We start from the raw sequence: 21,923 nt of genomic DNA, 5'->3' as shown, positions 1-21,923 counted from the left end.
ATACTTGTGAAGGAGTTAAAACAATGAAGGAGACAAACGCTTTGCTTGATAAAAGGCTCTTTATTTATTCTTCCGGGGTGGAGGATTCTTAGCGTTTTTAAGGCACAAAGTAGAAAACAAAGCAGCAGTCTTCATTTTCGCCACACTAAATACTGTCTTTGTCATGGGTCTCCAGGGTCAGAGGCCGCGTGGGCCAAGTAAAAAACTTGTTGCCGGGCTGACTTAGGTATGACGTCATAAAAACATCAACTTTTAAGACTCGTCAACAAAATGTCAGCTATGACAAGAAACCATATAAAAAAGTCTTAACGTGATATTTGGTTGCATTTCTGTGCAAGCAAAAGCACGCAGAAGTAAACTGTACTTACAAATCTAGCCACTAGGTGGCACTGTGGTCTTTTCAAGATGCATGATTTGTACAGGAACATGGAGAAAGTCATACAGAATATTTATTTTCAGTAATTGTAAAATAAAAGCATCCTTACAATGTCTCACTCATTTTAACCTAGAAGAACCCAAAAAGTGGGTTCCTTGGAGGTCAGATGATCCCTCAACACGTTGAAGGATGCGCAAACTGCGAGCACTGTACACTGGCTTCATTTAAGCTTCAAACTAAAAATATGCGGCAAACGAACTTGCTGCTGACTAAACAAAATGTGTCAAATGAAGCCAGCGTAGTTTGGGCTTTTTTGTGACCAAAATTGTTTTAAAAATATTCAACGGTCTTTGGCAGTGGCATTCCTGACTGCTTTTATCACAGAACATTAAAAAAATAACAACAAAAACCGCATGGAATTATAAACATTAGAAGAATACAGCGTGAATACAGAAGTCCAGCATGGTGGGACATATTTACAGAAGATATGTTATAAATAGAGTGTTTGCGTACTCTCCCTTTAGCCTTAAAGGGGAGGTGTGCCTTGCGACTGATGAGAGTACAAGAACCTCAAAGCTGCTTTTCTAAAGGAAACCAGCACAAACATGATGATGATGATGAGCCTATAACTGATGAGGCTTCCTCAGGCCGTCTTCACTCAGGTCATACCTGCATGAGACAATCATGCCATGGAAACAATCACTAACTTCCACCCTGCCAACAAACCTATTTCAACTTTTCCAACACTCACCACCGTGTCCAGCCTTTAGCCATGTCCTCGACAACCATCTCCACTAGAACCTGATGGGCCAAAGTGGTTTTCTGATGAGCTTGGTCACATGATGTGGAGGGAACATGCAGGACGGACGTACCTTTCCAAGAAGGCCCTTGTGTTTGTAGAGGAGCCCCCCGCTGTTCTTCACGGCCACGTCCAGCGTTCTCCTGTGGAGCTCCACCATAGACACGCTGAACTCAAAGCTGAAGCATGGATCAAAGTTCAATAATTAGAATGTTGACTTTGTATATTTCTTGCATGCTTCAATGCAGCCGGTTGTTGTACCGTATTTTCTGGACCATAGGGCGCACCGGATTATAAGGAGCACTGCAGATGACCGGGTCTATTCAGGTCTTTTTTCATACAAAAGGCGCACCGGATTGTAAGGCGCATTAAAGGGGTCATATGATTTTTTTTCTAAATTGAAAACATTTCCTTGTCGTCTACATCAGTGGTCCCCAACCTTTTTGTAACTGTGGACCGGTCAACGCTTGAAAATTTGTCCCACGGACCGGGGGGTGGGGTGTCGGGGTATTTTTTTTTTTTTTTTGGTCTTAAAAAAAATACAATCATGTGTGCCTACGGACTGTATCCCTGCAGACTGTATTGGTCTATATTGATATATAATGTAGGAACCAGAAATATTAATAACAGAAAGAAACAACCCTTTTGTGCGAATGAGTGTGAATGAGTGTAAATGGGGGAGGGAGGTTTTTTGGGTTGGTGCACTAATTGTAAGTGTATCTTGTGTTTTTTATGTTGATTTAATTTCTTATGCGGCCCGGTACCAATCGATCCACGGACCAGTACCGGTGGTTGGCACACTCACCATGTGATGGTGGTTCCTTGGTCTAAACCAGGGGTGTCAAACTCATTTTAGATCGGGGGCCACATGGAGAAAAATCTACTCCCAAGTGGGCCGGACTGGTAAAATCACGGCACGATAACTTAAAAATAAAGACAACTTCAGATTGTTTTCTTTGTTTAAAAATAGAACAAGCACATTCTGAAAATGTACAAATCATAATGTTGTTGGGGTTTGTTTACACTTACATGTTGCGGTTAATTGTATTCTACCTTTATTAGTCGTTATTTATACTTTCTCAATAAATTATGTGATAATGTTCATCAGTCAGCTCATTGGTGTTCATTTTCAATGTATCAAGATAAAAAAAATTATACCAAAATCAAATTACAGGACGTTATTTATGTAGTTTGCTAATTTTCCTCGACTGGTGCACTAACATCATGTGGTTTATTTTTTTTTTACATATGTAGCATCATCCACAAAGATACAAAGAATTGCTATTGTGACATCTAGTGGACACATTTAGAACAGCAGTTTCTTTCATTCAAAAATTTCAGCTCATTTTTATACTTAGCTAACTCATCCCGCGGGCCGGATAAAACCAGTTCACGGGCCTGATCCGGCCCGCGGGCCGTACATTTGACACCCCTGGTCTAAACGTTGCACAGATTATGTTTTACAGATCATCTTCAAGTCGCTTCAGGATGCGCCGTTTTGTGGGCGGTCTTATTTACGTGGCTCACCTTCGACAGCGTCTTCTCCCCGTCATCTTTGTTGTAGCGGTGTAGCATGCAAGGACGGGAGTTGAAGAAGTGTCAAAAGATGGAGCTAACTGTTTTAATGACATCCAATAACGGAGCAGCATGTTCTCGTCCGTGGCTCACTAGTGCAACAACGCCATAAATGTGTCTCGTGAAAAACTGTCCGACCGGAACTCTCTAATAACTAAAGTTCCGTGAGTGAATTATGTAAACTCACTACACTGGTAGTTTTTAGCGCTTCCATAGCGAGCTATAAGTTAGAATTTTACGCTACTTTATATTAGAAATGGCAACAGCAGAGGGTGAATGCCCCATAACAAGAAGATAGAGAAAAAGAAGCAGCTTATCGACTACGTAATCGACACGGACTACAGTGGCGGACGTGCGCACATTTTCAGGACTTATGGCAGATCTCAAATAAAAATCAGCAGGTACCAGAAGGTAAGAAAAGTTGATTTTGCATAATATTGTAAAACAAAACGCCAGAGAATATATCTGCTAATGGGTGCCATTTTGCGGTCTTTAATACACACACCCTAGTAATACTTGTACCTCTGACTACGGTAGCCGTAATTTATTTTATTTTTTAAATGTTTTTATTCCGGCATACATACACATATAGCAATACTTCATCACTCTTTGTAATTTGACAGACAGGGATATGGGAAAAAAGCAAGAATGCTTATCCATGTCCCGCCCCTAATTTAGAATCAACTTATTATATGTTGGTTATAAATGTTGGTTATATAGTCCAAGTATCAACAGCAGATTTGATAGATACATGAGAATTTCAGAACCAGTGTAATGGGCCGACAATCCATCAAGTGGTGGGTCGTCAAAGTCATACTAAAATATTTTGACAGATTTTTGAGCGCCGTGTGTAATGTTCTTTATTTTCAATGGAACATTTAAAGGTTTGGTGTTGTTTACTGGTGTCATATAGCAGTCTACACTATCTCTTATATGTGACTACCATCTACTGGTCACACTTATCATTACAACATGTACCAAATAAAATTGCTTCGAGGTCGGTAAGCACAGAAGCACACAACCAGAATGATTCTGTACATTAGGCGCAAAGGGTTATAAGGCACACTGTCGAATTTTGGAGAAAATTAAAGGATTTTAAGTGCGCCTTATAGTCTGAAAAACACGGTATTTTTAAAACCTGAAAATTGTAAGGAATATATTAACAATTACAATCCATCCATCCATTTTCTACCACTTGCGTGAGGGCTGGAGCGTATCCCAGCTGCACTCGGGCGGAAGGCGGGGTACAACCTGGACAATAATCACCATCTGAAAAAGTTAAAAGTACTCACGTCTGATCATAAACAGGGTTGAGCGTTTTCTTAAAAGTGTGAGTTTTCCTCCTGCCTGACCTCCTCTTGTCAGGAAGTAAGTATAGGCGGACGTAAGGATCTGATCCGTGGTCAGTGAAGGAGATCAGGTTCCTACAGCAAAGAGATGAGGAGGATGAGTCGGCGTGAAGAGTGTTGATGTGTTAATCAGAGCTCTGACGCCGCCCTGCTGACTGTTAGTGATTGGTACCTGCAGGCGTGAACCACCACAACAAGCTTGTTCCTCTGAGAGCTGTGTCTCACAGTCAACTGGATCTCACCCAGAGGGAAGGTGTTGATTCCAGAACCACTGCACACATACACAACAATAATTAATACTGCTACACTCCATTACTCCATACAGTATATACTGTTTGTATACACTACTGCACCCATACACAACAATTACTTATACTGCAACACTCCCTTACTACATATATACTGCATATAAGGGATCTTACAACAACTCACAATTACATTCAATTTAAATTCTTAGGATGACGATTCATTTCAGAATCGATTCTCGATTCAACGCAATTCTCATTTGGGGATCGATGTGAACGTGACATCATCATGTAATTTGTGTTTTTGTTCATTATTAGTAATAATATTACATTTGTGTTCTCTTCACATGATGGCTTTAGTCTAATAAAGTATAGCTTTATTTGTGGTAATGATTGTATTCAAATGAAAGTCATTCAATGCGCAATTACATTTCAGTAAGGACGTAACGGTATAATAAATACATCGGTATTTCGGTTTCACAGTCTTCTCAATAATACTGTGACATGTGACAGTATCAAACAAACACTTAGTGAGTGTAGGTTTCTTCTGGCGTTTTAGCGTTGGCCGGGTCCGTAAATACCTACATCTCCCAGAATCTACTCTACAGCCTAGGAACGGCAAGATGGGGGCGTTGAACGCCGTAAGCAGGAAGTGATGTGTATTCGTACTCGTCGTAGATGAAATAAATACTTTTTTGGACATTAAATCTGTCCGTAACCGGTTGAGTTATGTTGCTAACAAACAGACAAACAAGCCCAGGCCAAAACATAACCTCTTTGGTGGAGGTAAGAAAGTCTACGTTCAGCAAAGCGAAACGCGCAACTTTCGTTTCCAAGGTGACACAGACCCAGCCGGTCTCATCGCACCGCACGGTGGGAAATCACAAAAAAAAAAAAAGTTCAACGTGGGAAAAACGAGTACACTCAAAAGCTATTTGATACATCCTCGATCCATCCATTTATTTTTTACCGCTTGTCTCTCAATGTCGCAGGGGGCTGAACTATTCCAGCAGCACTCGGGCGGAAAGCAGGTCTGGCTGGACATGTCGCCACTTCATAAACAGTCACACTGAAAATATATTTGAAGCCAGCGAAGCCAAACATCAGTTTGTGAGGTATTTACATTATTAAAATTATTATATGGATATGCTTATATCGGGGGTCGGCAACCCGCGGCTCTTTAGCGCCGCCCTAGTGGCTCTCTGGAGATTTTTCAAAAATGTATGAAGAATGGAAAAAGATGAGGGGGAAAAAAATCTATTTTTTTGTTTTAGTATGGTTTCTGTAGGAGGACAAACATGACACAAACCTCCCTAATTGTTATAAATCACACTGTTTATATTAAACATGCTTCACTGATTCGAGTATTTGGCGAGCGCCGTTTTGTCCTACTTATTTTGGCGGTCCTTGAACTCACCGTATAGTTTGTTTACATGTATTGATTGATATAACTGGTATAACTTTCTCCGACTTTCTACGACGTGTTTTATGCCACTTTTTCTGTCTCATTTTGTCCACCACACTTTTAACGTTGTGCATGAATGCACAAAGGTGAGTTTTGTTGATGTTATTGACTTGTGTGGAGTGCTAATCAGACATATTTGGTCACTGCATGACTGCAAGCTAATCGATGCTAACATGCTATTTAGGCTAGCGATGTGTACATATTGCATCATTATTCCTCATTTGTAGCTACATTTGAGCTCATTTAGTTTCCTTTAAGTCATCTTAATTACATTTATATCTCATGACACATGTAATGTGGCTTTTAATTTTTTGCGGCTCCAGACAGATTTGTTTTTGTATTTTTGGTCCAATATGGCTCTTTCAACATTTTGGGTTGCCGACCCCTGGCTTATATGGTTAATTTACATTTCTGAGAAACAATATTTTCCAGACTGATATAAAAATATCCACTGTAGAGGACATCGCTTCCCTTAATGTAAAAGTTGAAACTGAACATTATTGTTTTACACTTGTTACACTGAATGTTTACATTGTTACTTCAAGACATCACCTATAAATTATTCGTTTTAATATTTACTTGAAACAGTAGATGTTCCGACACAATTATTTACACTTAGAAATACTTGTTTGTAGTAAAAAATATGATTAAACATTTTAACAATGTTTGTGTTCAAAAACAGTAAGCATGCCCAAATGCAGCTGAGATAGGCTCCAGCACCTCCCGCGACCCCGAGAGGGACAAGCGGCAGAAAATGGATGGATGGATGTTTATCCTAAACATTCCTGACACTTCATTTTACACACTATGGCATTTTTACCAAGCTTTTTTCTTAACCTATATACAGCAATAAAATCGTACCGTGGCCTTAATACCGTGATAATATCGTACCGTGAGATTTGATACCGTTACATCTCTACACATTTCAGCATTCCCTGGATTCATACACATGCAGGTGGTGCATTAATTCCAATGCGGAACACCAGAAAAATGGCGAGAAATGTTGTCACTTGAAGAAAACGTGTCTCCACACTCTATTTAACACAATGGCGAGCCGTTAGCCCTGCTAGTACGACTCTATGGATACAGGAAGATCAGCGTGTTGTGCAGGCGTACACACCAGTCGCCGTTTTAATTAACAGCTGTAAACTAATTAGCCTTTAATTAGCAAGACACCCAGGTCACGTGACTATTTGTCGAAGCAACATACATTCAATTCATTTAATTCATAATTTATGACGTCAATATGTGATTCAGTGTAAAACAACAATAGACTTACAATATTATGTAAGTACTTAAACATGTAGAAAGCGTATAATTGTGATAACAACGGGTATAAATGTCAAGTAACAATGACACTGAATAAGTAACAATGTAACAATGACAGCTGAAAAAGTTTGTCAATGTATGCCGGGGAGGTCTGGAGGTCTGTGCCCATACACAATGGCCTCTGGCGCAGGCCGATTCACGGGGCTTAAAAACGAGTCGCTGTTGCTTCAATGCCGCCACGGGCTGTGAAAGTGTTTGATTTGATATGCAGCTTAGCCTGCTTTTTAAATTGCTGACGATCGCTCGAAACTAATTGTAGCTAAAATGTTATTCATTGTACAATCTTAATCTAGTCTTCATGTGTTTACGTGTGATTGACAGAGTGATGGTTTACTTCTGCAGCTGCTGAAGTCTCTGTTGCAGCTCCTGAGCGGCGTACGGGTTGGAGATGTCCGAGGCGATGCTGGGCGTGGCCTCCTTGCCTGCAGCCAGGAATGACTGCGAGCCTGAGATGGTCAAGTTGGACGTGCTTCTCCCGCTTTCCATACTGTAACCGCCGATCCTGCCCACCGCCACACCAGCATGGTACTCGCCGGCCTCCTGCCGGCTGTTAGGCAAGTCCTGCGCCGGCATGGACACCGAGCGGGGGATGGGGGAGGTGTCCTGCGTCGTGGGAAAGTCGTACGAGGCGGAAGGCTGTGGGGTGGGGTTGGTGGAGCTGGACTTGCGGAGCTGCGCAGAGGACGGGTTTGGGTCAGGAGCCGATGCTGCGTCTTTGTCCAGCAGGCACAAAACCTAAAGGTGGACCAACAAAAAGCACTTGGCTTTTTTTTTTTTGCTGAAATGTAAAACAACTTTTGTAATTGGAAATTTTTGTTTTTGAACTTTATACCCGCAGAGCCAACTTCATTTTGAGGGTGCAGCTGGGTCCGCTGGTCTTGAGGGGAAACGGCTGATTCAGCATCATGTCCTCTGCCTCCAGCAGGCGGCTGAGGGGTACAGTGAGCGTGCCCAGTGTACACTCGTGCTTGGCGTCCTTCACCTGGATGCAAGCAAGAGGTTTGATTGATTGATTGAGACTTTTATTAGTAGGTTGCACAGTGAAGTACATATTCCGTACAATTGACCTCTAAATGGTAACACCCGAATAAGTTTTTCAACTTGTTTAAGTCGGGGTCCAGGTGAGTAGTTGGTGGCTCACTCACAGCAAAATGGAGTACTTCATCTCAAATGGAATACTTGCACCACTACACTGCAATAAGAATAACGTGTACAATGTGTACTTAGTTTCCGCACATACCCAAATGACGACTATTGAGGGTGATAAAAGTCCATCAATGACATTGATAATAACATTGGAGCACTGAAAGTGTACTTTGTCTAAACCAGTGTTTTTCAACCACTGTGCCGCGGCACACTAGTGTGCCGTGAGATATTGTCTGGTGTGCCGTGGGAAATTTTGGAACTTCACCTAATTGGTCCAAAAAATCCATCCATCCATCCATTTTCTACCGCTTGTCCCTTTTTTGGGGTCGCGTGGGGTGCTGGAGCCTATCTCAGCTGCATTCGGGCGGAAGGCGGTGTACACCCTGGACAAGTCGCCACCTCATCGCAGGGCCAAATATTTTTTGCAAATCAATAATTATAATAATGTGCCGTTGTCTAGTGCAGTGTTTTTCAACCTTTTTTGGTATGTAAAAGGTCCCATCCATCCATTTTCTACCGCTTGTCCCTTTTGGGGTATGTAACGCTTAAACCAAAAATGAACAAAAGGCAAATACCGCTAGGAAAAGGCACTGAAGCATGGCTATGCAAAACAAAAGTAAAACTGAACTGGCTACAAAGTAAACAAAAACAGAATGCTGGACGACAGCAAAAACTTACAGCGTGTGGAGCAGGGAGACGGCGTCCACAAAGTACGTCCGTACATGACACGACAATCAACAGTGTCCCCACAAAGAAGGATAGCGTACGCACAACTTAAATAGTCTTGATTGCGAAAACAAAGCAGGTGCAGGCAATAGCACTCAAAGGAAGGCAAACGGGAAGGGTCACCAAATTAACAGCGCAAGACAGAAACTAAAGCACTACACATATAAGGGATGGCTATGCAAAACAAAAGTAAAACTGAACTGGTTACAAAGTAAACAAAAACAGAATGCTGGACGACAGCAAAAACTTACAGCGTGTGGAGCAGGGAGACGGCGTCCACAAAGTACATCCGTACATGACATGACAATCAACAGTGTCCCCACAAAGGATAGTGTACGCACAACTTAAATAGTCTTGATTGCGAAAACAAAGCAGGTGCGGGCAATAGCACTCAAATGAAGGCAAACAGGAAGGGTCACCAAATTAAGACAGAAACTAAAGCACTACACACAGGAAACAACAACAAACTCAAAATAAGGCATGACAACCTGGTGGAGTTTCATTTTTTAACCTTTTCTGCCGGTGGCGTGCCTCCGTATTTTTTTTAATGAAAAAAATGTGCCTTGGCTCAAAAAAGGTTGAAAAACACTGGTCGAAACATTCTTCCCAGTGTGCACTCAAAAGACTTTGGGCTTGATCTACCAAGATCCAAATAACACATACTAAACAATGTGCGCAAACTTTAAATTGTGTGTACTCCCTGTGGCGTTTTGCTATGTTTTCAAACATTCAGCAGACATGTACCAATTTTATGGGCATTTTAGACGCAGTCTTGCAGTCCATCTACAATGGAAACTACATTTTTAACCGCACTGAAGCTACGCCCTGGCAGATGCTGGCACTAACAGCGATGAGAGTGTGCGCTGGAATGTTCCAGGCACAAGAAAATGCATATTGCAGGAAGTATTTTTCATATAAAAGATATATTAATAATACAAATTCTATATTAGTAAACAAGCGTCATTTAAAAAAATGCCAGCAAACACCAAAAGGCATCAACTGAATTTGTTTTAATCAGCCCCTTAAGTCATCCAGCAACTATAAATGTATATTTCTGAATAGACGATACGTCAAACAATTTTATTTTTGACAGTCAATACATGTTGACAAACATACATAGGACAGAGCTGCAGCGCAACCATATTTCTATGCAACTGCCAGTTTTGAACCCACATTGCACGCAATGCGCAGACGTGCTAAATAAAGACGCAATACAGCTCCCGCAGAACAACTTTAGTCGTGATAAATCACTCTGCGTGTGCTAAATGATTAAGTTTGCATTTTCTCCTCCCAGTATTGTGGCTGTTCTGATGATGAGCATATATTCTTTAAATTCATGAAGACACACACTCTAAATGGATTGCACTCCTTATTTTGCTGACTTGAGAGTGGCAATTCTCTGTGCACAAGTTTAGTAGATCGGTGCGCTATCAAGTTTGCACTTGTTTTAAAACACACAAACATTAAGTAGATCGGGCCCTAAGTGTAAGACCAAGTCTAAGTAGAGACGCATCTAAGGAGAAGATTTATACCTCAATCTCCAGGTTTTCACTTCTGGGGTTGTGGACGAGGAAGGAAAAGGCTTCTTCCCACACGGGTTCATCAGTCTTGTAGCGAATCTGCAGGCAGATTAATCAAACCTTTGATTTGAGTTTGCAAAGATGCATTTAGCTTCAACTTCGCTCACTCACTTTTCAAGATCTTTAGTGAAATATTGAAGCTTGTCCAAAGCTTAAAGAGCAGTGATTCTCAAACTGTTGTAAGTGTACCACTAAAGGTACACAGGCTCAATCTAGTAGTACACTAAAGAATCACTTGATTAAAGTACAGTGTTTAATTTACTAAATTCAAACAGTGTTACTGTTCAAACTGTGTGTAATGTTAGATTGGACAAAAATAATAAATATATTTGTTAAATCAAACCGCTGGCTTGTTTTTAATGAATACTTAGGTCTACCACGCTACTGTATTTCATTGTCATTAAGAGGAGCAAATTTTTTTCTGGGGTGGTACTTGGTGAAAAAAGTTTGAGAACCACTGTTATAGAATGTGAATACTGTTTTAATTGAATGTGTTGTTTGAAGCACATTTTATAGCCCAAAATGAAAGGTTGTAATAGCGGCTTTTTGTGAACATGCAACACAAAAGTGGACGGCCTGTGCATGTGAACTTTGTGCAGGTGGACTGGCCTCACCCTGCTCTCGTTGGACTTGTGACCCACTCTCAGATGGACAAAGGGATTGGGGTCACTGGTCACTTTCTTCCCAGACTGCACAGGAGGGAGAAAGAGGAGATGTGAGAGGAGAAAAACATCCGGCAGTAATTGCTTCTACTCTTGATCAGGTTAAACAAGACTAACAGTTAAAATCTAGTATTTTATGAATCAAAATATATTTTTTCTGAAGATAAAGGTGAAAAAACACCGTGGGACATGGTGTAGATGTTACTTTTCGACAACAAATGAGTTGATAGACAGCAATGGTACCTGTACATTCATTTATTTGTGGCGGCCTGCTATGAACAAATGTAGCACTACTTGTTCGCTTTCGCTCATAAACACATTATAATGGGACTGTCTGTGAATGTAGCTTGTCGTTAGAACTCTGTACAGTAGATGGCATTATAACTCTTCTTCTATGACACAGCTCATACACACCTGGGGCCGTACTTATCAAGCTTCTTAGAATTACTCCTAAGAAGTCTGCTAAGAGTTGACTTAAGAGTAAATAAATTCTTCGCTGAAAGTTGCACTTAAAAGTTAGTTATCAAGCGTCTTACTCACACTTTCAGCGAAGTGTAGGACTGAATCTTAAGTGTCACACTCAGAGCTGAATTACGACATTACTATTTGCCGTAAACTGAATTTTAGGTGACGTCATTTCTGTGTCCATAGAAATGACCAATCACGGAATGGAATCCGTTGTCTAAGAATAAAGAAATATCTTGGAAATATTTAAGTGGACAATGGGAGTGTATATTTTGACAATAAACTACAAAATAATACAAAACAAACTAGTCCCCGCCGGCACTCACGTTACCGCTCCCTCTCTTCTATCGCCCACACACTCACTGACGTCACTCACCTCACGGCCACACACATACACTACTGTCATAACATTTTCTTTCCAATTCATTAATTAGGCAACTAATTTGAAACTGGTGTGGGTGGCTCTATATATACTAGCCCACTGCAGACACATGCAGAAATCAACAAGGAATCGAAAAGTATTAAATCTGTGACAAAAATAATATCCGCTCTGTCTAAACGATACCGTTTGATCAGCTGCTCGTCATCAAAAAAAAACAAAACATTGTTCCGTTCCCTGAACGTTCGCGCACGTCTCTCTCGCCTCAGTGCCATCCCCTGCTGGCAACTCCTAACCACTTAAGACACCTCTGAAGGTCTCTTAAATATCGTGGAGAGTAGGAGTGATTCTTAGACTTAAGAACGTTGATAAAAAGCTTTTATTCTTAAGTTTGAGAGTAGGACTAAATTTCGCAAATTCTCAGGACTTAAATGTAAAATGGCACTCTAAGAAGCTTGATAAGTACGGCCCCAGGTGTCCTAAATCAAGCACTTGGGCATGAAGACTGTTTCTACAAACATTTGTGATTTCCAGACAATATAAGTAGCAGCAGGGAACATTGTTGCTAACTTTGAGACTTTGTGGCTATATTTAGCTAGTATTAAAAGAAAGGGACTAGTGGCAAAACGAGCGACTTTTTCTGGTCTTGTTGGACACTTTTGGAGACTCCAACATGAAAACACTTTACGCTCTTCAAAACTCAAGTTGTCGCAACTTCGTTTGTATTTCTCAACACAGTGGACCCCCAAATTACGAACCTAATAGGTTTTTGAACAAGGTTAGTAAATAGGAAAGTTCGTATATTGAAGCTACTTTCTCCATCAGAAAGAAAATATACATGAATAATGGTTCCCAGTCCATATTTTAGTAAAGGTTTATACATTTTGAACACAATATAAAGCCTTATACAGTATTCTATATCAAAAAACATAACAAGGAGATGATGGATCAAGTCTATATTTAATAAAAGTCCCAAAAAAAAACAACTAGCTGAACTGGCCAAATAAAGTCGAACACAATGCGTGGATGAAACGCTCATACGCAAAGACAAGGTTCGTACACTAAAGCAATGGTCCCCAACCACCGGGCCGCGGCCCGGGACCAATTGGTACCGAGCCGCACAAGAAAAAATAAAGAAAGAAATAAATTGTATTTTTTTTTTTTTTTTTATTAAATCAACATAAAAAACACAATATATACATTATATATCAATACAGTCTGCAGGGATACAGTCCGTAAGCACACATGATTGTATTTCTTTATGACCAAAAAAAATAAAAAAAAACACTGCACTAAAGCATATTTTTATTCAGTTTGTGGTTTGTACAATGAGGGGTTTGTAAATTGAGGTTCCACTGTATTTGTTTTGCTTTTCATAATTTTTTCCTCAATTTCATTTTAAAGGGGACCTAGGATGATTTTAATCCTTTCTGACTTAAAACTGTAATTTTGTTTACTAAAATGTTCGTCGTGGTTATTGTCAACAACCTATTTTTCCCTGAACAATGCAAGTTGACTAAAACAATGACAACATTTCGATGGTGGTCCGTGTGGTCAAACTAGACATTTTAGCAGGGTAACGCAAACAATCTCTCCCGACTCCCGACGAAAATATTGCTGCGTAACTTTACAAATACATTTGGCTAATCGACATCAGTAAAATGTGGCATAATTACTTAGTAAACCATCTTGCAAGAAGCATAAACAAGAGAAACCTACAACGTAAGCCTCGTCGATTGACATTTGATGTTCATTGGAGTAGGATATTTGGATTCGGCTGCGTATCTGGCAACCTCAGTCATGGAGAGTGGGAGGGGACTACAGAATTTTGACCGTGATTGCAGTACCATTTCTGGCCACATTACTACATATGGCACCTTTAAAGGCCTACTGAAATGAATTTTTTTTATTTAAACGGGGATAGCAGATCTATTCTATGTGTCATACTTGATCATTTCGCGATATTGCCATATTTTTGCTGAAAGGATTTAGTATAGAACAACGACGATAAAGATTGCAACTTTTGGTATCTGATAAAAAAAAGGCTTGCACCTACCGGAAGTAGCGTGACGTAGTCAGTTGAACATATATGCAAAGTTCCCTATTGTTTACAATGATGGCCGCATGAAGTGAGAGAGATTCGGACCGAGAAAGCGACAATTTCCCCATTAATTTGAGCGAGGATGAAAGATTTGTGGATGAGTAAAGTGCAAGTGAAGGACTAGTGGGGAGTTGAAGCTATTCAGATAGGGAAGATGCTGTGAGACCCGAGGGTGACCTGATATTCAGCTGGGAATGACTACAACAGTAAATAAACACAAGACATATATATACTCTATTAGCCACAACACAACCAGGCTTATATTTAATATGCCACAAATTAATCCTGCATAAAAACACCTGCGTGTTTGTTATGCTAGCTCCTAGCTCCTCTGCTAGCTCCTAGCTCCATAGAACACGCCAATACAATTCAAACACCTGATCAACACACACAATCACTCAGCCCAAAAGACAGTTTACCTAACCCAAGGTTCATAAAGCTTATATATTTTTAAAAAGTTACGTACGTGACGCGCACATACGGTCAAGTTATCGAATGTTTAGCAGCCAAGGCTGCATACTCACGGTACCTGATATTCAGCTGGGAATGACTACAACAGTAAATAAACACAAGACATATATATACTCTATTAGCCACAACACAACCAGGCTTATATTTAATATGCCACAAATTAATCCTGCATAATAACACCTGCGTGTTTGTTATGCTAGCTCCTAGCTCCTCTGCTAGCTCCTAGCTCCATAGAACACGCCAATACAATTCAAACACATGATCAACACACACAATCACTCAGCCCAAAAGACCGTTCACCTAACCCAAGGTTCATAAAGCTTATATATTTAAAAAAAGTTACGTACATACGCAAAAAAAAGCCAAAGCTGCATACTCACAGTAGCACGTCTGCGTCTTTGTCATCCAAATCAAAGTAATCCTGGTAAGAGTCTGTGTTGTCCCAGTTCTCTACAGGCGTCTGTGTATCCAAATCAAAAGTCCTCCTGGTTAGAGTCTCTGTTATCCGAGTTCTTCCATCTTGACTGCATCTTTCGGGAATGTAAACAAAGAAGCGCCGGCTGTGTACTGTTGTGGCTGACTACGTTCGAAAAATACGTCCATTTCGCACCGACAACTTTCTTCTTTGCTTGCTTGGCTTCCTTCTCCATAATGCAATGAACATGATTGAAACAGATTCACGAACACAGATGTCCAGAATACTGTGGAATTATGAAATGAAAACAGAGCTTTTTCATATCGGCTTCAATGTGGAAGGCATACCCGTGTTCGCCGGGCTACGTCACGCGCATACGTCATCCGCAGAGGCGTTTCGAACCGGAAGTTTAGCGGCAAATTTAAAATGTCACTTTATAAGTTAACCCGGCCGTATTGGCATGTGTTATAATGTTAAGATTTCATCATTGATATATAAACTATCAGACTGCGTGGTCGGTAGTAGTGGGTTTCAGTAGGCCTTTAAGTTCTGTGTTAACAGATCTTTTTATGGAAGCTTTTACATTGAATGTTGCATGGTTGTGTGTGTGTTCTCTCTGTCTCTCGCTGTTCGACGTGCTTTGTTACCTTCATGGCCTTACTGAGCGAGGCCTTCTTCGGCCCCCCCTGGTTGAATTCTAAGGGATTGTGCTTTAGGGGTGGCGGCCCCAGAGAGAAATAACACACACACACACACACACACAGCAGATTATAAGGGAAGAGGAAGAGCATGCAAGGAGGACACGCCCACACACGACACAAACAGAGAGACAATAAGGTTCATTAATGAAGACCCCAAGTTAGAAATATGCACACCAGACAAAAATAATATGGAGTTGCTGTTTGCGGCCGAGCTTGTGACAATGATTACAACCAAACTCATCAAGTACTGTAGACTTTCGTTGGAGTCTCTAGATTTTATGAAGAAAGCAACAAAATTTTGGATCAAAAATACTCAATGCAGAAATATTTGTTGAATGAACAAATATTTTTGAGACGTCGGCCACAAAGCAGCTGGTACAATGGGAGCACTGCAGTGTTAAAGTTAGACATGTTGATGAATGAAAATGATCGTTATTAATATAAGGAATGAAAAAGAACAGATGATAAACCACTGCTTAAAACTGTTAATGTTAATGTAGTATGTAATCCAGGCTCTTGGTGCTAATTACTGACCCATGTAAAAAAAAGCAGGAGGATCATGATAAGAAAAAGTACAGGGGAAAATCAGTGTTACCCATACATTGATTTATTTGTGGTGCGGCTCAGGCAGGCGCAGTATGCAGGCTACTTTACGCAGCTGCTCCACTTTTGTTAGACTTTGGTACTGAAAATTCAGATTCGAAGATTTTCAAAAAATGGATGTTGCCAACTTAGTGCCTTTGTTGAAATATTTAGTGAGTACTCAGACCATAATAGATGGTTTAAATAAAAAACGCAACTATCAACAAATCTGGAAGATGATGTCATTGCCTCATATATCCACCCTCGCAAACCAACACAAATGGATTGCAGTCAATGGGAAGCACTAAAAGTGGAAGTGTCAGCACGTCATGTATGTTGAGATGGTTGGAGCCAGGAGAGACAGATGTCCAGCACACTGGATGGTTGATCAAAGAACAGATCAGAACCATCGGTGACATTCATGTCGTCCTCCTTAAGCACATTGCTTATGAGATTATTTTTAATGAACCTGCAGATTAATTATGAATTAATCATTAAAGATGAAACCAAAGACTCATCTCTGCTTAAGCATCCAGACACAAAGTTAAATGGAACCGGGCCATGCAGTTGAAACTCATGCTTTAGGACCCAGTCAGGTACCGCCCTGCAGCAGACTCACAAATAAAGTGCGATAGAGAGAGGCAGTGTTCTCGCAGAACACTAAGCCTGCCGCCCGCCTCTCTTTCAGGTAGCCATTGCCCAGGTTGCCCTCGAAGATGCTCTTCACAGGAAGAAGAGGAAGAAAGAGGAGGAAGAGGAGAAAGGGCTGAAAAGGGGATGTCATACCTCTTGACGGTTAATGTACAACTTTGGTACTTATCATTTCTACGTTTGCGCTTGAAAGTGAGAACTAAATTGAGAAGCATAAAAGCAATGTGACAGTGTGCTGCAAACCAAATTGCCCATCGGGGACAATAAAGATTTTTTAAGTTCTAAGTCTAAGTCTAAGAAGCCACAATTCCATCCCGGCTCAGAAAATCACACTTCATGGAGAATAACTGTTTTGGGGGGGCTCAGGGTACTTTTTGGTACTTTTGTGACTCACCGGCAGGTTTCGGGCAGAATCCAAGAACACAACGAGCAGCGCAGATGACAGCCCGTCGTTGGCTTTGCCGCGATCCGCCCGAATGCTAGCCAGCGCCTGCGCGGACGGAAAAAGAGGGAAAGTGTAGCGGATGCTTCAGGAAGTCACACATGATGTCACACGCGTGCACGGCACCTGGTCCAGTTTGTCGGGTGTGGACAGGAGAGACAACCACTCCAGCTTGAGGTGCAACTTCCCCGTCGACACACCGTCCAGCCCGAACCACTGAAGACACATACATCATCGTCATGACTTTATTCATGAAGGCAATTTGGAAAACTGATTTTTTGTTACCGGTAACTAACTAGAAGACTTCATGATCACTTGTTGCTAGGCAGAAGTTGCCAGCAACTAACAAGTAATCAAAAACAAATATTAAATAAATCAATATAAGGCTGCAAAAATTACACATACATTTTTTTTTCCAACTGACGTTCGAAAAACAATCAAGGGTGCCAAAAGTCCGGTAAAAGCCAGTATCTTCAACAATGATAAAGGGCTGGTTAACCAGCATCATCATTTCCATGACGACTCACAGATGGCTTTAGCCGTTCGGTCGTCTATGGCAAACATTTTGCACATTTCAAACGCTGCGACGATAGGATTAAGCCTTTCTTTGCGGCTGGCTTTGGGGCAGCTTCTTTAGCCGTGCAGGCGTCTTCTTAGGCTTTCAAAACAGCGTCATAGTGAAGCTGGCATGTCAGATGGCTGAAAAGATTTGATGTGTTGAAGTACAACTTTGTTTTTTCAGTTCTTGCGGAATGTTTGCAGAATATTTGGTACAAATAGCACACAAAATATTTTCCTCTGTTCCAGTGAAGAAGTCCCGCATGATGGACGCCATGTTTGTTTACAGTAATAACAAGGGTAGTTTACAACACGGCATGGAGGAGCACTTGATTTGCCCAACCTAACCCACCTACAGAACACTACAGGTAATCTCGCCTCACTGGAGGCTTTTTTTTTTTTTTTTTTTAAATCGGTTATTGGAGTTTTTTTATTGTTTTTAATAGTGTGACGTCATAATTCCTCATGTCGGTTCGATAATAATCTGTCCAACATATTTATAGTGCACCCCTATCAGACACTATGAAGTATCTAATTTGGCAACTGTAACAGTAATCCGGGATGTAGGTCGTTCTCTGTAAATATAGTATACCGCGTGTTTAGTAAACAAAAGTAAAAAGTACAGCCCCCCTTTAGTAAACTGTCCTAAAGATTTCCATGGTTTGAAAGACGTCTTCTTTACTGAAAACCCTGTTAAAGGTGAAAGGGAAGCGATTATGCGATGAGCATGTGACCGCCACCCCATAATTACCTCGTCAACTCTTTGCTCCTTGGAGAGCTCAGTCATGTCGATGGTCACACTGTAAGAATCAGACGACACGAGTCACTGGAAGCTTTGACAAGCCTTGGGAGTCACATCGCTCGGCTTTAAAGGGAAGCTGCACTTTTTTTTAATGTTTGCCTGTCATTTAGAAACCCTGTGAAAGACAAGCAAACATTTTTTTCTTTTTTCAATGCATTCAAACGAGTAAATACATGCAAGCAAAAGTCAGCTTACAGTGGAGCCTATGGGAATCGCTTTATTCTGCCTATAAAGCCCTCAAAAAACATCCAAACACTTCCATCATTGTTTTAAATACATGATGTAAGTATATATGTAATATAGTAACTGGCACATTCATAATAACATGTAATATTTACGTATTTTGCTCATTGTAAGAATATGGTGGCGCATTAATTTCATTGATGCATCACAAAGTTCACTTTTTTGTTCAACGACAACACTGACTATGACTCATGCATACAAGTGTCTTTGCCGTGTATTTCTCGCCATTTCTGTGTCTAAGTTGGTTGTCAAAGTTTACCAACTTCTCGGTTTATGTCCACATTAGGGATGTCACAGTATGAACATTTCTTATCACGGTTATTGTGACCAAAATGATCACGGTTATCATTAATATCGCGGTAATTTTAAATGTGCTCAACATTTTCAAAAACTCCTTATACTGAAACCCTTTAACCAAGTTTTATTTAAAAAAAACACAAACAACACATTCAAAATGTATATATGTACCTCAAGTACAAAGTTGAATGTGCATATGAAAGCAACATAAGCATTATAAACAAAGTAATATGGCAAAAACAAAATAATACTATAAATAAATAAAAATTAAAGTGAAAATTTCGCAAGATGGCACCTTATGGCCATAAGACGTAACTGCACTTTTTGTCCATATAGATATAAATAATGTTTATATATGAGGTTTATAGTCTTACATATAGGACTGCACGATTATGGGCAAAATAATAATTAAGACTATTTTTATCAATATTGAAATCACAATTATTAATTAAGGATTATTCATTATGTTTGGTAAAACAGTGTTGGGGTGTGATCATGTAATTTGTAATATCTAATAAAAATGCTCTATATAAACGTTATCTATATATTTAAAGACAAATATTTGTGTTTTTGTTCATTAATAGTATGAGCGTGTCAGCTTTTTTTTTTTTATGATGCCTTTATCTCTATTTTTACATTTTCATAGAGAGAGGTATTTTTTAAGTAATGTACATACATGTATTTACATGTACTAATGTGTGTACATGTACATGCTGTATCGGGACAGATCCATTGAGAGTCTGAGCAGAAATCTGTCGTATAGGTATTAATTATACACCATAAAACATTTTTAAAAATGCTATGTCATATGAATGGTTATTAAAGAAATTACTTTGTGGAATGAAATACCCCAAGTAATTTAAAAAACATGGTGTTTACTTATTCATATCAATATAAAACACAAAGCAGTTTGGCTAAATGAAGATAAAGTCAAATAAACAAGCTGTGTTCTTCAACAACCACCATGTACTTCAGTGCAACAGTTTGGCCAACAAAAATAAACAGGAGTGATACCTCACATTTAATACGCAATCTTTGTGCCTCACTGACAACTCAGTCTGCGTTCAATTCGATGAAATGACAAAACATTTTTGCTAGTATTGATGTTAATGGAACACTGACAATGTCAGCAGTTAAAATAAAGGACGAGTGAGCATCCCAGTAAACAAACTAAAGACTTTATAAACATGTTGTGGCAACGTTCCCGACACATCGCCTGCTGCAGGGTAACTCTCAGTCCCAGCAGTTGACGGAAGGATGCTAGTTGCACCGCAACATCAAATATTTTTCTCCAACAACAGCATTGCGCTCTTAAACGCATACAGAAACTCCATGGAAGTAGAAGTGATTGAAATGAAGTGAAACGAAGCCGTCGGCTCCGTTTACTCGGAGATAACATTTTCAAAGCAAAGTCCATGTAGTCGATGCCATGTTTTGTCGAGCCAAATTGCTCTAGTGCGCATGCGCAGTCGCTGCGTCGCGTCAATTTTCAGGAAGTAAGCCATGTTGCCAAATATGCATTAATAAATAACGTTTTTTCTGTAATTAAGAATCTAAATGGTATTACTAACCGTCTGGAATTGTACCGCGGTTTATCATTATACTGTTTACCATTACATCCCTAGTTCACTTAATTTTACTATCAAGGTGAGAGGCATGATTTACAATCTAATATTAACTTTATTGAGCTCAGAGGCGAGAGAGCAGCTCACCAGCTGATGACATCTCTCTGATCAATGCGCCGCTGAATGTAGGTCCTTAATGTTGGCGCTTATAATACCAAAATATTGCTAATACTTGGTTAATATTCAGGTCACGAAATGTCAATTAAGTTTTGTTGGTGATTTTCGGATGGTTATCTATTGGTTTTTATGGTCGATAAACGCATTGACGTCATTGCTCCCATTAGCTCCCATTGTAAACTGACATTTATTTACGAGTTAGAATGCATTTAAAAAAGACAAATGTGTTCTTGTCTCTCCTAAGGATTGTGAATTATAAGCAACATTTTAAAAAGTGCAGTTCCCCTTTAAGAGTTAATTTCCTTCATTTAAAGACCGTTTCATTGATTCATTCATTCACAAAGGAGAAGATGATGTGCAGGTACCTTCCCAGAGGGTCGTCTTTGTCAGCATCTTCATCGTAGAGTTGGACCTCCAGGTTGTGTCCGGTGGGATCCATGACTTCGGCCTGAAACATAGCATCACCATAACAACATAAGATATCCGCTGCTAGATGACAACATTCAGACAACATTTGTTTTGGGATCAATCAGCAATATTGTTGGGACAGTTTTGAGTCATTTTGGAGTTTGCTTTCACCTGACAACGCAGACGGTAGTGTGTCCTATATCTGACATCTGACAAAACAGTTCTGCTCACCTCATACACGGCATTCCATTTGGGGTGGATCGTCTCGTGGATGACTTTACTCTGAAAGAGCTGCTTCCCGACACGGATGACCCCGTACGGGTCGGACTTGCCTTTGATCAGACCACCCAGGAACTTGTCCTTACCCAGTAAGTCCTGGGCTTCGATGAAGTGTATCCGCAGGATTCCCTGACG

At 40.2% G+C, this 21,923-nt stretch overlaps 1 protein-coding gene across 2 annotated transcripts in view; it reads right to left on the bottom strand.

The window, feature by feature from the left end:
• Positions 1-46: 46 nt before the first annotated feature.
• Positions 47-21,923, bottom strand: part of esyt2a (extended synaptotagmin-like protein 2a) — a 45,972-nt gene continuing 24,095 nt past the window's right edge. The window contains exons 10-24 of one of the 2 annotated variants that reach the window (XM_062023073.1): positions 21,741-21,917; positions 21,467-21,549; positions 18,769-18,817; positions 17,586-17,675; positions 17,412-17,507; positions 15,731-15,793; positions 11,205-11,279; positions 10,543-10,629; positions 7,971-8,120; positions 7,473-7,873; positions 4,272-4,370; positions 4,043-4,174; positions 1,249-1,354; positions 1,128-1,177; positions 47-1,045 (exon numbers count right to left, since the gene is read on the bottom strand). In XM_062023073.1, coding sequence (XP_061879057.1) covers positions 1,000-1,045; positions 1,128-1,177; positions 1,249-1,354; positions 4,043-4,174; positions 4,272-4,370; positions 7,473-7,873; positions 7,971-8,120; positions 10,543-10,629; positions 11,205-11,279; positions 15,731-15,793; positions 17,412-17,507; positions 17,586-17,675; positions 18,769-18,817; positions 21,467-21,549; positions 21,741-21,917 — 1,704 coding nt within the window. In that variant the 3' untranslated portion in view covers positions 47-999. The remainder of the gene's footprint in view (positions 1,046-1,127; positions 1,178-1,248; positions 1,355-4,042; positions 4,175-4,271; positions 4,371-7,472; positions 7,874-7,970; positions 8,121-10,542; positions 10,630-11,204; positions 11,280-15,730; positions 15,794-17,411; positions 17,508-17,585; positions 17,676-18,768; positions 18,818-21,466; positions 21,550-21,740; positions 21,918-21,923) is intronic. The other variant, XM_062023074.1, reaches the window with a different exon arrangement.

The sequence above is a fragment of the Entelurus aequoreus genome, linkage group LG16 (assembly GCF_033978785.1).
Source record: "Entelurus aequoreus isolate RoL-2023_Sb linkage group LG16, RoL_Eaeq_v1.1, whole genome shotgun sequence".
Taxonomy (NCBI): domain Eukaryota; kingdom Metazoa; phylum Chordata; class Actinopteri; order Syngnathiformes; family Syngnathidae; genus Entelurus; species Entelurus aequoreus.
Note: the sequence above shows the minus strand (reverse complement) of the source record. Positions and strands in the feature narration are given on the sequence as shown.